Below are 23,643 nucleotides of genomic sequence, written 5' to 3' on the forward strand. Positions count from 1 at the left end.
CGCCTCGCAGGAACGAGGCGTTTATCGATTTTTACGATTGAATGCAAAGTCTAATTGGGAAACTCTATGCTGGCAGTGGTCAGTCGGGGTAATCGGGATTTTAAGCTCCACCCGTCAAGTGCACGACGTGATGAGAATTGTGTGGAGAACAACTGCTGCAGCTTCAGCCAACAACTGTTTGTACATGGTCTTGTCTGAACATCTTCCGCCCTTGCCCTTCTGCACTTGCCTCCATGTTTGACAAAGATCATTACTGTCACATTCGCATTGTTTTTAATAATCCCGCTCCCTCCGCCACTAAGAGGGAGCTCTGCCTTGGAAGCGTGTCTGACAGGGACTAAAAATAAAAGCCAGTCAAAGAAACAACTAAATCCCTTTTGGCCAAAAAGCAGAAACCAGAAGGCAAAGTAGAGACTGTGAAGTCGGTGGCAGAAGCGGTCTGCAGTGTAGGGGAGAGAACTTACTTTTAAAGTCCATCTGACAAGCGATTCCTAGCTAAAAACTTTTGTATGAATTTTAATGAAGGGATGTACAATATCAACGATAAGTTTGGCACTGATGGCAGCAAGTTTGCAAGGTATGCGTATCAAAAGGTTAAGCCGTCATAATAATGAGATATGCTGGAGGGAAAAAACATCTAAAAGCTTTAATAGAATGATAGGATAATTATTTGAAAAGTATTTTGCTCCCCCTCTCCCCATAAGCGAAAATATTTTAACTAAAAGTTCTCTCTCTACCATTCATTGCCATTTACAGGACCCGGAGATTTAGGCAACTAGTAACGAGTAAAATAGCGAATAAAATTTGCTGAATAAGGACGTACAGAGATCAACATAGACGGAGACGGAAATGGCTGCTTAAGTGGCACACATCCGGCGAAGCCCATTCCCAACCGGAAGACGAGCACTCACCGAGTGGGTTAGCTGTGTGTGTCAAACTACTGTGACCTTGACCCATAACCTAACCCATTAGCTTGGCCTGACCAAACAAAGATGGCCAACCTCAGCTGGATGGCTACGACCACGCAGCTGCCACTGCTGACGACCACCAACTGGAGCCTGACTACGGCCGCGACGAGCAGCAGTCTGGCGAAAGCGGCATCCGCAGGAGCGGCAGCAGTGGCGGCGGCATCGGCAGCAGCATCAGCCGCAGCAGAGGCAGCAGCAGAGGCTGCCGCAGAAGCAGCCCAAATTGAGGTGGACAAGTCAGGGGGCGTCATCCACAACCAGTTCGTGCAGATTTTCTTCTACATGCTGTACGCCACCGTGTTCGTTCTGGGAGTGTTTGGAAATGTCCTCGTGTGCTACGTAGTCCTAAGGAATCGGGCAATGCAAACGGTCACGAACATATTCATCACGAACCTGGCCCTTTCCGATATCCTACTGTGCGTCCTGGGCGTGCCCTTTACGCCGCTGTACACTTTCATGGGCCGCTGGGCCTTCGGGCGCACGCTCTGCCACCTGGTGTCCTTCGCGCAGGGCTGCAGCATCTATATATCCACGCTGACTCTGACATCCATAGCCATCGATCGGTACTTTGTAATCATCTATCCATTCCATCCGCGCATGAAGCTATCTACCTGCATTGGAATCATTGTGAGCATATGGGTGATTGCTCTTCTGGCTACTGTGCCCTATGGCATGTACGTGAAGATGACCAACGAGGTGATCAACGGCACCACCCAAATGAGTAGGAACGACAGCAGTGTCGATGCGGCCATGATCTTCAACGGGAGCTACGATTTGACAGCCTTCATTGAATCGCCCGACGCCACCTCCGCTGCCCAGGCCTACATGCAGGTGATGACCTCGGGGGTGAGCACGGATCTTTCCTACACCCGTATGGTCTGCGAGGAGAACTGGCCGTCGGAGGAGTATCGCAAGGTGTTTGGAGCCATCACCACCACGCTACAGTTCGTGCTGCCGTTCTTCATAATCTCCATCTGCTACGTGTGGATCTCGGTAAAGTTAAACCAGCGGGCCAGGGCCAAGCCGGGCTCCAAGTCCTCGCGAAGGGAGGAGGCGGATCGGGATCGCAAGAAGCGCACCAACCGCATGCTCATCTGTATGGTGGCTGTGTTCGGTCTCAGCTGGCTTCCCATCAATCTGGTCAACATATTCGACGACTTTGACGTCAAGTCCAACGAATGGAGGTTCTACATACTGTTCTTCTTCGTGGCCCACTCCATTGCCATGAGCTCGACCTGCTACAATCCCTTTCTCTATGCCTGGCTCAACGAGAACTTCCGCAAGGAGTTTAAGCACGTTCTTCCCTGCTTCAATCCCTCTAACAACAATATCATCAACATAACCCGCGGCTACAATCGTAGCGACCGCAACACCTGCGGCCCCCGTCTTCATCATGGCAACGGCGAGGGCGGGATCGGGATCGGGGGCAGTCGCGACGCGGAGGATCAGGACGACAACGGCATCACCCAGGAGACCTGCCTGCCCAAGGAGAAGCTCTTGATTATACCCAGAGAGCCCACATATGGCAACGGCACGGGAGCAGTGTCGCCCATTCTTAGTGCACGCAACATCAACGCCGCCCTCATCCATAGCGGGGAGCACCACCAGCAGCATCTCCAGCAGCCGCAGCAGGTGGAGCTGATGAGGCGCGTCCGCCAGCGCACCGACGACGATGGGGACTACCTTGACTCTGGTGACGAGCAGACGGTGGAAGTGCGCTTCAGCGAGACACCATTCGTAAGCTCCGAAAATACAACGGGCATCAGTACGCTCGAGACAAGCACGAGCCACTGTCGGGAGTCGGATGTGATGGTTGAGTTGGAAGAAGGAGGTGGTGGAGGAGCTATTGGTTCACAAAATAACTGAGATAGGGTAAGTACGTAGGGTACGTAAGTAGGGTAGTGTAGTGAAAAACATGGATGAAAAATACACTTTCATGGAAATCGAAAAATCTATACAGTTTTCAATAGAATATATCCATCTGGTATTGATACTGTTCGCATCCATAACTTCTGCAAATATTTGTCATATTATATCTTTTAAATTTATGAATAGCATTGATAGCTACTAAAATACGTCCAGAACAAGAGTTCATAAATATGGAAATAAATGGAATCAAATGATTCATAGGTGATTGGCTGATTGATTCTCTTTCCGCTAAAAGGTTACGAAATGTAAGCCAGAGGAACAACTAGGAATAACGTGTGAGAGGCTTCTTACGCGTCACAACTTTTATACCCGGTACTCAGTAGTACATCTGTACCATAGTGATTTTTTAAATTTTAAATTCAACATTTTTCTACACATGTCATCTACATCACATTTCACGCCTTTTTAGCACGCCTCTTTTAGCTCTTCTGGAGCAGCACACTGCACGAAGCACGTGTGGAGTGAGAGATCGTAAAAAAATATATAAAAAAAATATGAAATCAAATGCTTGTTACGCGTTCCAACTTTTATACCCGGTACTCAGTAGTACATCTGTACATTAGAGGCGTCTTATTGAGCGCCTGGATCTCAGAGACTTTAAAAGCTAGAGCCACCAAATTTTGCATCCTGATGCTCACTCATTCTGTATGCTCACACTGTTACAAATGTTTTTCAAAAATGAGCCCCGCCCCCTTCCGCCACCAAAAGAGTTTTACCCGCATAGTTCGCTTTCTTTTTGACAAAAGTTCGAGAGTCAATTGGAGCAGCAGCTCATCGTATGATTGCGGTTGCAGAGCCAAAAGAATTGCTTACCGAATCAACTAGGATTCTGATGAAGGAATCGTGTTTTTTTCCACTGGCAAAGAAAAACGCATTAGGCATGTCTTTTATGACATTTGCAGCAAATGCAAGCAAACTTTCGGCTTCCTTGCTGTTCGCCACATAAACTAGCATCTGGGTGAATATTTTCAGTTGTCAAGCAGCTGGGAAGTGGGGGAAAAAGTTTCCCTACATTTGCCGATCCCCACAAAGCATTAAATCAACTGCCATGAGTCAGCCAAAACTTGTGCCATGTCAGAGCACAAATCTCGCTCAACCATGAGCCATGAGCCTGGTGGAGTTGCTGCTACCTATTTGCAGTTCGTAATAAACATTAACTTGCAGTTTACAAACTTTGCCTTAAAATACCTTTGACCTATTAATATTGCATTTACGCACTTGTATTGAAGAAAAAGTCGTATAAAATGTTCATGGAGAGTCTTATTTTGCATTAAAGGAAATATATTTACGTTGCGTGTTATATAAACTTAAGAATTATTTCCAAGTGCGAACAACTTCGTCATAGTCGGGAAACTTAAGGATATACCTACATATATGCTAAAATTTTCTTCCTGAAATGGGCACCGATATAAATGTTTAAGTCTGCTGGCGGGCTTAGAGACTACTTACACTCAAGCACAGGGCCCTGAACCTAGACCCTGGCTGGGCTGCGCCAACTTGACAGTTGGGAAAGTCTTGGTAATGAATTACAGAAATATGAAAAACGTGCGCTCCAATGACCTGGGACAGACTTCACCAACAGACACGTATCTATGTACATATGTACAAATGTATATTTATATTAAAATACCAAACAAAATGTACATTATTTTGAACCTTATTTTATTAATATTATTTATTAAGGATATGGTCTTAAATATCTAGTATGTGTCTGAATATGTGGCAGAAGTCGTAAAGTTTATAAATAAACATTTAATTTGATTAAAAAGAAAGAGCTGATGGCGTCCAAAATTAAAATCTCCTGGGGCTAATCGGAAATGTTAGAAGAGTGTATACATTGTGGAACAATCACTCGAGTCAGAACTATTACTATTCGGTAAGTTAATACAAACAATTGCAGATGTATCTAGATTCTAGATGCTTGCATCCGTATGGAGACATTTCCAGTGATATGTGTAATCTGGGACACAGCCACATACGCTGGAAAAAATAAACTAGTCGGAGCATGTTCCTGTTTACATTTTGGTTATGTTTGCGGTTGTTTTGAAGCTATGAACATGGAGGGAAACGAAACGAGATCAAAACTTGCATGAGTGGCTTGTGGAAGAGAGAGGACTGGGACTGCCAGCTAATGAATTATTCAGGCGGGTCGTTAGCGGAGCACAGTCCCACACGGCTGTGCCTAATTAGCCTGCCAGTCCTGAGAAGCTGGACGGTAAATAAATTGCAGGCACTGTGGCCTGGGCTGTGTTGAAGCTAGAAAGAGAGCCACGGATGAATGAGAGAGTGAGTGAATAGATGAATGAATGAAGAATACCATGCATATCTGTCTCAGTAAACGGACCGAGAAGCTTGTCCAGATGCTGCATGTCCAACCAATCTGCATTATGCATGAGGTAGGTTCAGTGCTCCGCAGTAGTCGGAGCAACTGCTCGTACAGTCGCAGACAGAGTTTGTAAATGGGCGTCAAAGTTTTGTTTTAAAACTGAATAGTGTTTTTTTGTTTTCTGCTATTGGCAAACGGCTGCAAAATTGTATCTTTCCTTTTGATTTCGATTCAAAACAATGTTAGCTCGACTGCAACTGATAAGTCTGAGTTGGGCCTAAAGTTGTTCCCCTTTTGTTCTGATCAAATTCGCAACAATCTGAAACACTCACCGCACTAAGTTGCGTGACAGTGCCGACACTTGCCGTCGCCGCACAGCTGCAAGTTAAAATGCTTTTGGAAGCCGCAGATGCGTCTAATGGTTAAAGGAGAGCTTAATGTTTCGCAAGGCCAACCCCAAGGTAGAGAGGCTTATCTGTTTATCTGTTGGTGTGCTATACATATGTATCTAATAATGATCAGCTGATGCGAGTGGTGCGACCATGGCCAAACCGCATAGTACCTTCCCGTTCCGCTTATGCGCCTTCAAAACCAAGATAAAGGAGTCTAAAGGCTTAAACAACGCTGTCGACATTTGCCGGCTTTGCTTCTTTTAGAATCTCTTAGAATCCGCACAAAACTATGGACTATCTATAAAACTATCTTCTGCATACGAGAGTATGCATTTGAGTGTAATCTAGGAAAATAGGTAGAAAATGGTTCGGAGGATGCTTAACACATTCAGGACTGCTTCTGGGCGCAGGTGAGAGTGTTGCCGTGACTATGCTTCGTCCCAGGGCGTTGCCTTGGTTCTGAATAAGAAATGCCAATACAGAGTTGATTTAGCTACTCGTCTACCACATGAGAACATGTTCTTTTATCTATTGGGCCTCCTACCGGTTGCACAAAAAATAAGAACTGGAACTATTACTCCATTTCGAGCGGTTATTCGGCTGTTCCCTCCTCTCCTCATGGCAACCGATTGGATCCCCAGGTGGAGTATGCCAGAAACCTATCACTTCTCGTAGCTGCATCGGATTGACTGCTACTTTTTATACCAAGTACTCAAAGAGTAAATAGGAAACATTGTATTTGTGGTAGTAAGTGGATATATGCAACGCACAGAAGGAAACTATTCCGACCCCAAAAAGTCTATATCTTCTTGATCAGTATCAAAAGCCTAGTCGATATAGCCATGTCTGTCTGTCCGTCCCTCCGCCCGTCTTGATGAGCGCCTGGATATCAGAGATATCACCATCAAGATGTATGAGATATCGAACTGCTAAAAATGTATTTTACAATTTCGCTGCGCCCCCATTCTCCCCCACAAAGTTCGAAAATCTGCTGTATCCACAGTTTTGAAGATTACAAAAAAATGACCATGTCAATCAGATCACTGAATTGGGATTAGATCGGAACATTAATATAACCAATAAAAATAAATAATAAATAAATGGCTTTAAGTGGCCATCCCAATACCGTCCATCAGCTTTGTCTATTGTTTTCATACTTTTTCGCTCGCACACTCGCCTCATGAGGCACTGAGGGAGGGTGGCGTGCTAAAAAGGCGTGTTGACGGAAGAAGTGATGTACGTATATGTAGATGACAGATGTAGAAAATGTTAAAACTGTTAACTATATAGTTCTAAAAAAACCAGTAAAAATTCCAGACTAAGTACCGGGTATAAAAGTTGTGACGCGTACAAAGCGTCTCACAAGCGTTCCCACTGGTTATCTTCTAAATCATGCTATTTATTTTATTCAAAAAGTTTAAACCGAAACATAAAATACCAAATGTTTTCTTCATATTTTCCTCATATTTTGTTAACAAAAAATAAACGGTTTACAGAGGGCAGAAGTTCGTAACGCAAAGAAAGAAGTATCTCTAAACTTTAGGGTCGAAGTATGCAAATTATACACATACATATGAGCGTCAACAGACAAAATGAGAAGGGACGTGTGAGATGCTTTTATACTTTTATATCCGGTACTCAGTACTACATCTGTACCCTAGCGGTTTTTTGTCAAATTGTAAATTTTTTCTTCATCTGTGATGCTGCCTCTGCCGCGCCTCTGCCTCTGCCGTGACTCTGCAGTGTGCGGCTCTAGGGAAGGGGGGCGAGCCAAAGGAGCGTGTTGGAGTGAGAAGTGTTGTCGATGTAGATGAAATGCACATGTAAAAACAATTTAAAATGTAAATGTAAAATTCGAAAAACAACCACTACGAACAGATATACTGACTGAGTACCGATTATAAAAGTTGTGACACGTAAGAAGCGTCTCACCCGTTCGTACTCGTTTGACATTGAAAGTGATGGGTTGGAGAAGTAAAGTAGACCCTTCTCTGCAATCAAAGAGTACGATTAAGCCCACACTAAAGCGAAGGGCATAAATATCGTGAACGCGGCAAATATGCCACGCCCACATATTTATGTGGGGATTCCAGTTCGAGTCTTTGTATGCATGCGAGTGCGAGTATATGTGGACCTAACGGCTACAATAACAAGGACTGTGGCTGCTTACCAGAGAGACCTATGTACGTTGAAGCAGACAGATACTGATACACGAATGGAAATACCGTTATTTCAATATGTACTTACACTCGATGCGAAATGTTTTTGGCATTGGCTGGCTATAAAAAAATTATTGCTTGGCATTTACTTGTTCACGCGATGTTCGTCGTCCTCCATTCGGTGGATTTCGAGTGTTATAAAACATGTGTTTCCCTTGGCGATGGTGGAAAAAAGGGGGGTGTAAAAGATAACTGACATTTACCATTTACTTAATCAAGCATCAAACTCACAAAAGCTTAGTCTGACAGTGACCAAAGAGGAGTCACTTCGTGTATCTTAGTTGAGTCTTTGGACTCCCTCCGTTTAAGCCAAACGAAGAGTGAGTATGGTATTCTTGAGTAGGTACTTATAGATATGTAGGTCTATAAAATCGTATTTATGCTGTCGGCGGCTGCTGAATAAGCCAACTTGAATGACAGTCAGATATTTGCTGAGTGTGGCTGTGTGTTCGTGTGTGGAAATAAATGCGTTTAATGAAGTTCCTTCAAGCCAAATGGCATAACAGGAAGCCTCTAATTGATGCCCGAATGCGTTCCTTTCCCCTCCTCTCCATTAACCTCTGCCAGTTGATGTGGTAATCGATAGCGTGGCAGCTGCCTCCCAGATTTCCAACAGATTTCCTTTTGTCTGATTAGCTTGGGGAAATGCAAAGGAAAGGTCAAAAACAAGAGAGGAATTTTATTGAGGTTTTCTCTCTGAAAAAATCAATCTAAGAATGGAAGCTGAACATCACGTAGAAAAGTCCTTTAATTGTCATAAGTATGCACCTGGTGAGATCTTAAAGAATACTTTTGCTTTTTTATATGGATGTATAAATTATTTAAATACCCAGAGCCTTAATTGTACTGGGTTATCAGGTGGAAGTTGATGTCCATTTTAATAAAGTATGAGTGTGAAAGAGTATATATTCTTAGAATGTATACAGCCTTCATAGACTTAATCAGATAAAGCCGAACATAGGTAATTATGGCTGCGAAGATGGGCAGTCAATTCAAAACGTGAGACCAGAAAGATGGGAGGATACGGATACTGGCCGTATGCGTACGAGCCTAAGTGCTGAACCCCACATGGTCATCGGGCCACAGCTAGCAGCAAACGGAGAAGGAGGCGTTGGCGGAGAAGGAGAGTTGGAATGGCCCTAGCCTTGGCCAATTAAGCAATTAAGCTAACAAGCTTTTATTATGTTGTGTAAGGTGGACCGGGACCAACAATGGAGACCTACATACCTACGCTGGGAACTGGCCAAGGTGTTGAGCAAACAATTAAAAAGGAAAGCGAGAAAGACAAGAGAACGGGAATAAATGAATTTCGAGACCTGTTGGAGAGCATTCCGATCCGGGACTGGGTGCCAGCTCAAGCTTGTTTAAAATGGCTCAGATTAGGTGCGAAGGAGCCCCAAGAACCCTGCATTAAATTTATGACCATAGTTTCCGTTTCCTGCTATATCCCGACAGAGACTCCCGCCGAGCTTCGGGCGGCTGTATACAGAGGGAGAAAAGAAAGAAGAGAAAACTTTCGATACATGACAGTGATGTTCATACATTTTTATGAATTGTATTCGGTATGTATCAGTTGCTGCTCAGCAAAATGTGTACGCTTGATACGAGTCCATTTGCCAGTTGAAGGCACTTTTTATGTGGCACCGATTATGAGACGCCCAGTAGACCCCAGATCCAGACATGCTGGACTAGGCTAAGTCTAACATCATTTCAGGCGTTTAACTCACTCATCCAAAGTGCCCCATGACAATTACGACTGCTTGGTGGAGTTGGAGGTGCTTGGCCATGCCAGGCACGTACATGTGTACATACATATGTATGAAGGAATGGACTGAGCCGAAGCAGCAACTGCAGTTTCTGTCTGACCGGGCAGCCTTTCGATTTACCCTGGCTCATGGGGCACTGATCAAATGAAAAGATTTCCAATATTCATATTTCAATTTGGCAGCCACAAATATCAGAAAATAAGTGAAAGGAAAATAAATTCATTTTTTTTCGAAGAAGGTGCACATTGGTCTTAAAGTTGGCAGCCTTCTTTCCAAATCGATTATTTACATTATTTACAGTGTACTCCTTAATATTTATTTCCGAAAGGAACTGAGAAACTGAGTGATTTTATGTTTGGGATGGCTCAATGTCGGTCTGAATTTTGCCGTTTGTTATTGATGAAAATTGTCTATAAAAACAAGACCACTTTATGCCCAATTAAATGCCATTAAAGGCGTTTGCCTTAACCTCTACGAGAATGTGCGGAACGTGGCAGTCATTGGTCAGGTCGGTTTGCGCCAACAAAATGTACGAGTATAACCTCGAACCAATATAATTTATGCTTAAAGTTTTCTTGTTGATCCCTGACCAGGGTAGCTCAAACATCAGAAAAGCACACACGTACTAACTCACATAAGAGACAGGAAATCACATGGAGAAAATGCGACATGGCAGGGAGCTCTCCCTCTGTGTTGACAGCAGAGCTTATCGCCACTTAATATTAGCCAAAGGCAATATTAACTTGACAGTGGCGCACCCGCCTGGGAAGAGGAGGACGCGTTGCCTCTGGAGCTGTCTTAATTAAATGCTTTATTAAGAGCTAATTAAATTTTGTGTTTAATGATTGGCGAGACACAAGTCAAGCGCCCCGGAACTCAGAACTCAGGGAATGGAGACTAGAGCTAATATTAAGAATGCTTGCGGCCAGGAATTTATTGAAGTGTGCAAAAGAGAGGCCTGCAAATGTCTGCCAGTGTGGCAGAGTTTTCCCTCGTTCGGGTTGCCTAGGCATCGCATCTAACAATTAGACGAGAATGAAACGAGAACAGTTTCTACACGAGCTGGTTTCGGGAATAGATGAGGATTGGATCTGGCAATGATTCTATGACGATGAGGCCACTACTTTTTAAATTTCCATCAATTACTTTAAATACAAATATAGTTACATTTTAATTTGATAATTTTTACATAGTTCTGTTGTTGGAATACCTTCTTCAATATTTGAATGAAGGGAAGGAGTATTTGTGCCACCAGATGTGCCTAAGATACATAATTATGCAGCAAAGTGCTTTGAATGACAAGCCTACAGTTCCATGAAAGTCCAATGAAAAAATAAGGACCAACAAACAAGTAGAGCTGAAAACCGGCGATGTAATTGCGATGGAGTCGACGACTCTTATGGAAGAGTCTCTACGAGGACTCCACCTCCACCTGACAGCAGGTGGCGTTGCCAGGGACTTTAAGGGAGTCAAGAAAAAGTCTGCTTCGCTGGCGTAGGGGTTGGGGCCTTCATCGTCGTCATCAGCCAACAGAATTTGTACAGCCAGTTCTTAATTTATGTGCGAGTGCAAGCAAAATCTGAATGGTGGAGAACAAACAATGCTGCCCATAACGTTGACGGGCCTCTGGCGCTGTGAGTGTGTTTTATGCTTTAAGACTTTCCACTTTAATGTTACATCAGCACAGAGGAAAAGATAGCTCGGGACATCTCTTTGGGGAGTAGTGGTGAGCGTCATGAAAAAGTTTCGTGTGCGCAAGAGAATCCAGCATTAAAATGTTAAAAGAAACGAAAATCTTGGCAAGTGCTGGCTCTGAAATATGCTCTTAAATGTAGCTAGACGGCATTTGGATGCTTTTCCTGTTCTTTCTCGATACCTGTACCACCTTTCGGTGGATAAAAATCCTGACAAATGACTGGCTCATAATTTATGGCACCCAAGCACACACGAGGGTGAACAAAAAATTTCTTACAGAATTTCGCCACAAAGCAGAAGAAGTTCCAAAAAACCTTGTCCTAAGCCAAATGTACCTTAAAATATTTTCTCCACTCTCTTTGACTTCTCTTTTATTATCCTATGGCCAGAGAGAATGGCACCAGCTTAGTTACCTCAGTCGTGGCATATACAGGGAACATTTTAATTGAAGTACAAAATAAATCAATCACATTAAACCAACAAAAGAGCGTACTATAGAGAGAGCAAGTTAGCAGTGAAAGAAGATGTATAATTTTCAGAGATAAAATGAAAAACGAGGAGGGACGTGTAAGACGCATCGTAAGCGTCACAACTTTTATACCCGGTACTCAGTCAGTACATATGTAACTTGTGGTTTTTTTCAAATTTTGCATTTTACATTTTACATTTTTTCTACGGCTGATGGAGGCCCGCCAACACGCCCTTTTAGCTCGCCACCCATCCCCAGAGACGCATACAGAATGAGCACTAACCATACAGTCCTGTATGGTTAGAGGCATGAGGCAGACTTTGCGAGCGAGAACAAATGAGCAACAACAACAAAAACGTGTAGGAACGTGTGAGACGCTTCTTACGCGTCACAATTTCTTACCCGCTACTCATAATAATGAACCAATCTAATCTTTGTTCAGTGATCTGATAGATATAGTCTATCTCTACGAAATCGCGTTTTTCGATTTTTTTATCTACAAAATTGTGGATTGGGGTCGGGAAAATTGGTTAAATACACTTGTATCAGTGTGAAATCACTACAGTGTGGAGACAAAATTCGGTGGCTCTAACTTTTATAGTCTCTAAAAACTAACCGACAAACAAGACGACCAGTCGGACGGACAGTTGGACAGAAAGAAAAGCTATATCGAGTCGGCTATTGTATCTGATAAAGAATATAAATACTTTAGGGGGTCGGAAACATTTCCTTCTGTGCGTTACATCCACTTTGAGCACAATTACCATGTACCCTTTTTACGGTTCGAGTACCGGGTATAAAAACACGTTTTCACAGTATTTTAATCTGGGTTAAAACAGGTAGCTGCAATTCATACAGATGTTGCAGACAAAGTCCAGCACTCCCTCCCGACCCCAATGAGTAAATATTACAAGATTCTTTTCTTTACATGTTTCTGAAAAGGTATATACGACTGCAGCTCATTAAGCCAAAGAGAAGGGGATATTCTTGGCCGTAGCTCTTGCTATGTACGTAAATAAGAGTAAACTCATATCTCTCGCAAGTGAAAACAAAGATATAATCATTCACTCACCATGGTCTTTCTCGTCAGTGGAAATTGAGCTGAGTGGGTTGTAATATTTGGTTGACTGGATCCATGTCGTCTTGTCCTGACAGTTTTGACATAGGCAAATTTAAGTTGATTTTCAAATCAATACGAGGAAGCCAGATAGATGGATTGATGTCTACGTGATCGATTGTTTAATACTCGCTACTTTTCCAGGTTAAATTACGTACAGTTTTGAAGGGGAGGAATATTTGCCATACATATTTGGATACTTGCTAAACTTTTAAAAATGGTTGCCCTGCTTCCCGAGTAATCCCACTTGAAATTGTTTCGGAGTCCGCCCTTGGAGTTTTCTCATTTATTTTATGGATTGAAAAGCCTTGTGCTTGTCCGACTTTTTATTTTGATCTTCTGATGGCTCCTGCCCGCAATCTCTCTGTGTCAAAAGTTCTCTACCCAATAAAATATTTTTGTAAGCCAAGCGTGATTGCCCTTTGACAATTTACGACAAGCATAGCTTATACATTACTAAAATTCTGTAATTGAATTAGTTGAAATTAATTAAAGGTACATTTTTTGTTGGCGTTTCTCTGCTCTCCAGAGTCAGAAACAGGAAAATTCATTTTATAAACTTTCCTTCTTACAACAGCAGTCAAGTCGGGCACATAATTCCCCAGAGAATCTTTTGTGAGAGAAAAATAATATTTCAAAAAGTTAATATCGTCTAAAATTCCTAAGCGCTCTCTACCCGGTGAGCAATGTCAGAGCTCGCTTATTGCTCCCGAAATACTGGTTCGTATGCGGTCTGTATATGGTCTGTCTAAGTTCAAGTTAGTAACTTGAATAATACCATATAATTTAGGCGACTAAGTGAGTCGCAGGCCCCTGGATATTTATGACAGCAGATACATCAGCGACAGCAACGGAACCATCCAAGCTTAAGTCGAGGCGTGAAAAATTGCCTCAAACATCTCGCAGCCTTAGGACGCGCCTTCGCGGCCGTTAATGTGTGCTGAAGGGTGTGAAGGAACCCGAAAACAAGTGGCGAAAATCACTGTCAAGCTGCTTGGTCTGACAGCTTTGTTAACCAAAAGTTGAAACTTTGATTATATTAACTTGTAGAACTTTTTTTTGTACAAAATTTCTGCCTAGCAAGGGTTTGCCTTTGACCCTGTCAGTCGGCTCAGAATCTTAACTCAGATCTCAGAACTCAGAACTCTAATCATCAGAGCAATGAGCACATTCCCAATAAACTGCACAGACTCTTGCCAGAATCTGCTGATCGAGGGTGGATCATCGCCATCGTGTCATGGACGCCTCGCCAGTGGCATCCTTGACGATATATTCGATCAACACCTGTATCTGGGAAACTTTCAAGACTCAGACTCAGCTTCTGAGTTCGTCTGTGTCTCCCAAAAAAGTGCGTCATCGACAAAGAGCACCGTTGACCAGCGCCTGGAGTACTGGAAGCACATGCTTCGACAGAGGCGAATGCTCCAGAAGAGGCTTCGGCGGGCAACCGGCAAGGAGCCAAAGCAGATGCTCTTCAATCATCCCACTTGCATTGACCATCGAGATAGGGAGACGATTAAGCGAATACTAGACCAGGCCCGGTCAAGGGATCCCACACAGAATAAGGCCACGGCCCCATTGGCAGCGCTCCATCCCTGCGCGGCTCTTCTGTGGGAGACTCGGCCCCAGAGAGACTTTGTGGAGATAATAGGTATTCCGGAACAAATAGCTGATGAGCTGCTGGGCACAGACGACTCAAAGAACTTCCCCAGAAGCAACTGGATGGGTTCGAAACTTCTGGCTGATCGTATAGAAGAGGAGTTTCCCAATATACAGCGAGTGCTGGAATTCTATCCGAGCATCAAGAACTTAGAAATTGTTCGCAAGCGGCGCTTGGGCTCTATTCCGGTTGACCATGAGTCCCTGGGCACCATAACCGACTCCTCAGTTATCTCCAAGTCGGACCTCAATCTGGCCGAGACTACTGTTTTGACTAAAATAAATTCTGGGTGCAAATTCCAGCATGGCTGCACAGGCGTGTGTATACTCATCAATGGGATGCACTATAAGCCTCACGTTCCGGAGTTCTCGCCCATCCTGGAACGCACCTTTTGCTGCTATCCCTACAAGCACCACCTTCGCACAGTTATGCGAATCGAGAACAGCGGCACAGAGGTCATCAGGTTCACCTGGATGCGCGTCAGTTCATTCGCCTACAACGACACGCTCTTCGATGCGAAGGACAACGAGTTCATCTTCGACGACAGTGCCTTCCTGCTCAAGCCCGGAGAGATACACGATGTATCTGTTATGTTCAAGCCCCGAATGGTGGCTATTGTAAAGCAGCGATGGCTGCTGGCCATGTGTCCTCGCTTCTTCTTTTTCCGTCCTTGTGCCCTAACCTTAAATCTGCACGGACGCTGTTCGCCTCCCAAGGAGTACCTGGATCTGCTGGAGAACCAGATCGTTAACTCAAAGCGAAGATCTGCTTCGTTTCTTCTGCACCTGGCTCTTCCTCTGGACCAACAACCGTACCATCTCGTGTGTCCCTACGAAAGCCAGCTCGAGGACCGAGAAGCCTTCAACCGACGAAACAAAATATTCCACTGCTCCACCAACTCTGACGCCGAGCAGCTCAAGGACTTCTTCAGGGTGAACAGGCCCTTACGATGCTATCCGAGGTGGGACTACAGTGTACGCATGCTCATCGATCTGGTTTGTGACCACGAGGACCCTCAAAAGCGCCTCCTCCTTTTCGGAGAACTCACAAAAATCTTGGCGCGAGTACGCGGAAATTACTATCCCATATGTAAACCGCAGGAGCTGATTAACACGAAGCTCATCTATGTGCGCGGGGTCATCGCCAGTCGTGTCGAGGAGTGGGAGGAGAAGGTCTGGCAGTTAGAGAAGCAACTTCTTAAGGCCACACAGCAGCGACTGCAGAACCACAACGCCAGCCAGAAGCAAGACAATGAGCTGATCTTCGAGAGTAAAATTAACATGGTCCTGAGCAAGGAGGCAGACAATATAATCCTAAGGGAACCTCTCACCAAACTGTTAAGTCGGAGGTTACGAAAAATGAAACATTTTCGGGACTCCGTTTACATATTCTCGTACGACCTGTTGTGTAACGCTGCCGAAGACATTGTATCCGTGATCGAAAGCACTTTTCAGACATATGGCCGCCATAATATTAGAATTACTTAGTTCCTTCTCATTCCTTGTATACCCTATTCCTCACATAAAGTAAAATTGGTCAGCAGTTTGTAACGAAAGAAAAGAAAGACTCACATGAATAGCCGAGTTAATGGATACGTAAATCTGTTTCTATGAAAAATCTACTAAATATCCTCAGTATATGTATATGTGGATTTACCATACATCAAAGTGGTTCGCATCATTATCTGAGCAGCACGCCTCCCTGAGAGTCCTCACACTATTGTGGAATAAAGAAAAAAGTGTGTACAATATGGATTTGTCATGATGATTCTTAAATTCGCAAAATCACAAAGCTTCTAAGTTCTAAGACCTCACCTAATCCACAGACTCGTGCACCGGGTCGTTCTAAGGGTTAAAGTCCGTGACGAGGAGTAAGCTCAATAATAAGAGCATTCCAGCCAGATTTGCATAGGTTCATCTAATGCTGAACTCTTTCAAGTCTGCCTATGTGGGAAGTTTTATTTCCTTTTTGCTTCCCTCGCCCGCGTCATAAAATATTTGCATGTGTGTTGTCCAGGTTAAACTCAGACCCGACCCCAAGCACCGACTCAAGCAATCCTTTATTTGGGAGCAGTGAAGGTGGAGGGATGCGAGCCTGTCTCTGCCTTTCTGTGAGAACTTTACTCTGTTGTTTGGCCTGCCTCTTTCCTCTTGTCATGTAAATCTATTTTAATGTATGCAGCAATTAAAAATACATCAGTTTACTTTCGAGGCGCCTTTGATGGGCCGAGCTGCTCCACAGCAAACTTCATGGCCCTTCCCTCGGGCCTTATTATACCCTGTACTTGAAGAGTAAAAGAGTATGTAACGCACAGAAGGAAACATTTCTGACCGGATAAAGTATATATATTCTTGATAAGCATTAATAGCCGAGTCTATGTCTGTCCGTCTGTCTTGTTTGTCGGCAAGTACTCAGAGACTATAAACTCTAGAGCCTCCAAAAGTTGAATCCAGAATGCAAAGATATCACAATGATCAAAGTGTTTTTCAAAATTTCGACCCGCCCTCTTCCGACCCAAAAAGGTCGAAAATCTCTTATATCCACAATTTTGAAGATAAGAGAGAAGATTCCCGAATTAAGATCGGCTCAGATCATTATTATAGACAGAATAAAGAAATTCACTTGCAGTCGCTTCCCTCCACCCCTTCCAACAGCTTTGCTTATGCTTGCTCATTGTAGTTTTTCTTTCTCGCTCGCAAACTCTCTCTAATGCAGTGTGCGTCTCTGGGTGTGAAAAGTGGTGTAGATTGCATATGTAGAAAAAATGTAAAATGCAAAAATCGAAAAAAACACAAGGTTACATACACATGTATGTACATACATCCATACATGTGGACTGACTAAGTAACGGGTATACAAGTTGTGACGCGTAGAAATCGTCTCACGTTTCTACTCGTTGTACTTGTAACTGCGCCATTTTAGGCTCATTAAATTTCATTGCGTTAAATGTTTTCATGTCCTGCATATATTGAATTCCATTTTTTTTCTGATTTTTGAACAGCTCTCCACGGCTATGGGGATAATATAAGCATCAAATAAAAGCATTGCTGGGGTTTGGGGGCTTCGACGCTGACTTCATAATTTTCCATTAAATGATGATGTCAAACCTGATGGGTCTGGATTCATTGGGGAGCCTTCATTTACATAAGGACCAACACGTGTTGGGTCCATTGAACTGTCATCTGATCCTACTTCGAGTGCCGCGTCCTTCCCTCTCATTTCTGCCACATTCTGTCGTTACTTAATTACTCTCTATGCAAAATTCATTAAATGCACTGACACCCTAATCAGCCGCCTGTCCTTGTGTTTGTCTATCTGTGCGCTAAATTTAGTCCACATCGCCACTCATTAAAAAGAACATTCCCTCTTGAGTTTCGTCGTAGTTGCCTCCCTGTTGAGCCTCTCTCCAACCACCTGCCACAGAGCTTGTTTGTGCCGCAATATAATTGCGGCCAACTTAAAATCCACTCAAGTCTCGAGCAGGCCCAATGTGAAACTGAATGTGGTTGCTTTTAACAGGAATGCGTATTCCCAGGTGACAATTTGTATGTGTTTTGCATCCGTGTGAAGTCCTGCTGTCCTGCTGGGCCGCGTGGAGAAGTTTGATGGAGGAACGTTCTGGAGCTTGTTTTATTGTTTGTAGTAAGTAGACGGCAATTTGTCTCAGTCATATCAATTAGCAAACACTTTTTTCGACTCAACATCGTTCACCCAGATCTAGAGAGTCACCACCTCCCTGACTTTATTTATTGGTTTGTTTCCTAAATATTTTATTTCCGTTCCTCCTTATTGATTTTGTTGGAAAAAGTTTTGCAAACTGGACAATATAGAATATAATGCAAAGGAACAATCATTGCCTGAAGACAATAGCCACACCATAAAGGGAAACTTTTGTGTGTTTGGGGACACTTTTGGAGAATGGAGCGAAAACAAAACGAAAAGTAATATCATTAAAATTAATTACATAAACATTATTGTGCCAATGGCAATCACTGTACGCATAGCCTCGTTGAGGCAACCCTCAGGCCACAGATGGTTCTACAATTTCCGCTTGGCTCCTGTCAAGTCCCGCTATTGGCAGACCGCAACACAATGCGTACATGAAGAATATCCTTACGCGCACCCAGCGTATATTTGCACGGCCCATTCATGGGAATGGGAGAAAGAGAACCCACACACAAGCAAAGTTTATGATAATGAATACTTAATAACGCGGTATTCAAGTTGCTCGACTCCGGGGCTGACAAACAAAGGCGACAAAAAGACCAAAGACCATGGCGAAGGCGAAGGCTTCGGGACAAGTTTACCTTTGTTTGACTCTCCTCTCATACTCTTCCCGCACTTTTGGCTTGTTTTTCTTCGCCTTTGCAGCGGTGCAGGTTAGGAAATTTCACTTAAATTACTAACGGCAGGCATTTACCATTTGAGTTGATTTAATTTGTCGGCAGCGTTCTGTCACTAAAGCTTCGCAAGCCAGATGTAGCCAGACTATGAGTATAAATATAAAAAATAGCACCTATTTAATCAATCTTTTTAAATCATTAAAGTGCAGAAAAACTTTCTTCTTGCAGCTATACGACCAGTAAAAATTGATTCGCTCTTAGAATATGTTTTCTAAGCTGCTTTTCCCCAGCTTTCGTCATTGCTGTTACTCTTAAGCCAGCACATAGTCTGCTGAAAATAAAAGGAAACTCAAGGAAACTATGAATGGAAGAAACAAAAGCATGACCAATAGTTTACTTAAGATAAGTAGAGGGATTAAGAACGGACATATAGTTCAATGGAATTTCTAAACTAGATCCCAAAGTAGAGATGCATCAATTTATTCACTTTATTTAATACTCAAATTTGTACGATTCAGTTCTATGAAGAGGACAGCTACAAGATGTTTAAAGATTTAGGTTTTTATAGAAAAGCACTCATCAATTGCCATCGAAACCCAAAATGCAAATTGATAGCATCATGGCAATAACAAATCGATAGGCCCACGTTCGCGTCCACGCCCCAGATGCCTACACACGCCCACAGAATTCCAGATAGACAACCACACTTCGGCAGATATTTTTGTGGTTAGCTATGCTCTTATTAGACTAGTCATTTTAATTAAAATTTCCAAATACCAAAAGGAGGAGGGAACATCAATTATTTACGAGAAAATCAAAAAGGCATATTATTCCATATTACATTAAAAACTTTTCACAAAAACGCATATTAAAAGCAAATTGCTGAGATTTTAATTGTCAAAGCGATTGTGGGGATAGAGGAAAATTGGGCACAATGGAAAATTGAACCGTCAGCGAAGCTGCAGGTACCACCTTTAAAATCTCCCTTTAATTTGATTCGAATTTATTACACACCTTCACAAATAAGTTTTTGCTGATACCCAAAGCCAAGGATTAATTAACACGAATGTCATTCCTCTCGCCATCAAAGTGATAATGGAATAAATTAAATAATGATTAAAATTGCATGACAGTGGCTAGTCTACCAAAGCTTCGCACCGTACACGAAATGCAGTTTTATGGAAATATAATGAACGGTCCAAGCTCTTGACAACAAGCTCATGCTAATTAAGGCCAATCAGGGGGCCATCAAGGAAACATAGTAGAGGACCATGTCGATTTTGATATGTCCCCAAGGCCAGTAGAACTCTGACAAAGAAGGGGCGTGGCACAGTTTTTTTTTGTTAGCCTGGCCATCCTGCAATCCGATGCCTGCCCCTATAACAATTGTGACAGTGGTCCCAAAATATCATGATATCAAGCATACATTAATTCCAGTTTTCATGGTCTATATTGTTTTTTCTTATACGCTGTCCTCGAACAGTTAAAAAGGTATGTATCTCAGATTTGTGGTCGAAGCGATGTGCATAACACACAGAAGGAAATTTTTTCGACCATATAAAGTAGATAGAAATATATAATCTTGATCAGCATAAAAGTCATAAAAGTAGGAAGTAGTAGAAAGTCGGTGTTTGTATACCTTCTCTATTTTTGTATAACAAACCCTCATTGCTAGGTTCTTGGCCTTCTTTGGAATCGATGATAAGTTATGATTTCTGAAAGCAGGAACGCGCGACCGACCCACAGTGTAATGAAGATTTTGAATTGGGAACACAGTCATGTTTAAATATTTTGCATGTGTATTTGCTCTGAGCTACAAATTTATTTTTCCAGGCTATTCAAATGCGATTGGCTGCTTGGTAAGAGTGCAGACAAATTGACGTAAGCAGCTTGCATGACAAAAGGTTTTACGGAACCATACGAACCTCTGATGTGGATGAATAAAAAAGATATACATACTTGTATATGAATGTTGTAAAAATGCGTGGGTATATCACATACAAATTCAATTGTGGCCATCTACTCTTTCACTTAATGTAGCCGGGTACCGTGCCCTTTTTCTTTTATTTTTAAGCCAGGAGCATGAGAACAAAGAGAAAATCCTGAAGATGGTTCTCCTGAATATTTCGAGCAAATTGTAACTGCTCATGTTTCCGCCCATCAATATTTAAATCGCTAATCTTATTTTGAACTCTTCTTCTTCTTACAGATTTTCGAAACGCATTTCTAGGCATATTCACAGAAGGATTTCATTGAATAGCGGTTGCTATATGCAGGAGAATGTCAGCTAACTGGTGGAGAGTCCCATTGTTCGTTAAACTTACAAAATAGGAAAACAAGAGAAAAATTGTGGAAAGAAATGCTGATAAATGCCAAATCAAGTGACAACGATGCCAGAAGGCGGCAGAGGCGGATTCTCTAGCAATTGGCTGTTATAGCCGAGGATATAAAATATGTATATGTTAATGGGAGTGTGTGTACTCGTGGTTACGGCTTTACATATATTAGTGAGTGTAGATGGGCGGGTGTGACTGGTCCTTGTGGCAATGCTCCTTCTATGTTCAGATTTGTATGTGTTTTTTTTTCCCCCTTTAAATGGCGGGAACTGTCGTGCCAATTCGCATATACTCGTAGCAAACTCGTAGAACGCCTTGAAGGAAGGGTGACTTTCATCCGTCCACAATTTCCCCGAATGTTTTCCTTTGTCGAATTCAATTTGTACCTTACAGTTGTCGAACATTTGTCGCTGTCTTGGAATTCGAAAGAGGCACGGAATTAAATTTCTTGTGCCAATGTGCCGGTTTTTGGCTCAATTGTGTGGAAATACGTCAACTCAAACCCCCACTTCTTCTAACCCGCTTTTCATGAAATCGCACCCACAACAATGGTAGCTGTAAAGCCAGTAACGAAAATAACATGCTCGACTTCTAAAGAGCGAAACATTTCCACGACTGAGGGAGCACAGCAATAGAGTCAGAAAGCGGCAGAAAGCGAACATGTGTAAGCTGACTTTAATGACATTTGGTCGGGCCAACAGCTCCAAATCGGGGAGTAAACTCGTATTGATGATGGCTGGTAGGTATTTAGGCATTGAATTAAAATTGTACTAAAATCGTTCCTCATATGAAGTCGAGTTTATTAATTCCACTTCCGGCCTTGGACTTAGGCCAGTTTTTTATATTCCTAAAGGAATCTAAAGTAATCCTGGCTGCTTTTGTTCTCCCTAGGCCTGTCATTTATAGCAAAACCACGAAACAGCTGTGGTCAATAGTTGGATACGTGAATGTGTGTGTGTGTTGAAATAATTAACTTGGACTGCAGGCAGTCTACCGCATTAAAGTTAAACTGTTATACGACATAATAATATTTCATAGGTAATAAAATGTTCATGTGTAAGAAATAGTAGCTCGAAGTGCTTGTAAAGTGTTTCTGAGTCCAGGATAAGCATTAAATAAATTATTTGTATATTCACAATATATAATGTGCGAGTATAGAGAAAGCTGGAGCCAGCCAGGGGCAGACCCAAAAATAAGGAAAAACCAAAAGTACGCGAAATTGTGCTGACTATGAGCCCCGATTTTGGAAGTACATTTCTGGCGATGTCGGGCAGCGTAACCAAAACGCCCGCACACCCTCCCCGTTCTTGTCGGCATCGTAAAACAAGATTTCAAAATATGTCACCGCCTTTGCTGTACTTTTGGTTTTTTTCTATGTATACCTAATATTAGCTAGCTTAATTAAAACAAAGTCGATAGAAACTAGTTGGCTAAGGCGAATTATTAGAATACTCATAGAATTGTAAGTAAATCGGAAAATGCACTTAAATGTGGGAGAGTCTCATTCAGTCAAGTGTGCAATATGAATATTATTATAAACAAGTATGTATGTATATAATTTAAGCTAAGATTAAAATTTGGCTGTTGTACTCGTTACTCCGTATTATAACGAATCATAGAAATTATATGAACAAACTAATGCAAAAGACAGAGCGAGAGAGAATTATTCAAAATAACATGAAGGATGCACCTACCATACAGTTAAAACAAAGAAATTAGTATTACTAAGACAAATGTTCTTAAAATATCATTTTCAGATGTAAGCATAGTTAAATAAATATAATACATGAACATATTTGGCGAACTTCTGTATGTATCTGCAAATTCCCGAGTATTTAAAAACTTGTTAAGGGTGGTACTAGCGGTCTTTCTATGTTTGCTACAATATGCCCAGACAAATAAAATATTATTCAAAAAAATAATTTAATGTTTAAAATTGTTGGACAAAATCCATAATTTTAAAGAAAAGCCAAAGAACAAATGTGTGTTTAAATATGAATAGAAAACAGGGAGTACAATTAATATCACGAATGAAACAGATGCCATCGCAGCTGAGTATTAAATTGAATATTTAAAAACCATACTTACATATGTAGTGAAACAGTTTTTAAAACCAGAATTAATGAGAAAATAAATAAATAATGGATATTAAAAAAAAGAGAGAGCTCGTTTACTCTGGGGTTTCGATGGCAATGCCTTAAAATAATCAATTATCTTTGCATTTAATTCCAGTCGAAATGTCACTAGAACGTCTCAGTATGTTCGTTCAGTAAGAAGGAGGTGCTGAATCATGGCGTGACATACTTTGATGAAATAAATAACCAACTGGCAAATAAGGGCAAATGTGTAGACAAGCGATTTGTCACTAGGTAATTTATATTCATATCGTAGAGACAAAACATCGACATTAACAGCCATGGCAA

The 23,643-nt window shown here is 42.3% G+C and overlaps 2 protein-coding genes across 2 annotated transcripts; both read left to right on the top strand.

The window, feature by feature from the left end:
- The first annotated feature begins 763 nt into the window (after positions 1-763).
- On the top strand, positions 764-23,317 carry LOC117579768 (prolactin-releasing peptide receptor). Its single transcript, XM_034265822.1, has 2 exons — positions 764-2,840; positions 21,094-23,317. Exon 1 carries the CDS (start codon positions 993-995, stop codon positions 2,832-2,834), a length of 1,842 nt encoding a protein of 613 aa, XP_034121713.1. The 5' UTR covers positions 764-992; the 3' UTR covers positions 2,835-2,840; positions 21,094-23,317.
- On the top strand, positions 14,000-16,057 carry LOC117579767. Its single transcript, XM_034265821.1, has one exon. The coding sequence runs from the start codon at positions 14,043-14,045 to the stop codon at positions 16,026-16,028; it is 1,986 nt and encodes a 661-aa protein (XP_034121712.1). The 5' UTR covers positions 14,000-14,042; the 3' UTR covers positions 16,029-16,057.
- Positions 23,318-23,643: the final 326 nt, after the last annotated feature.

Source organism: Drosophila guanche, unplaced genomic scaffold (genome assembly GCF_900245975.1).
Source record: "Drosophila guanche unplaced genomic scaffold, DGUA_6, whole genome shotgun sequence".
Lineage (NCBI taxonomy): Eukaryota > Metazoa > Arthropoda > Insecta > Diptera > Drosophilidae > Drosophila > Drosophila guanche.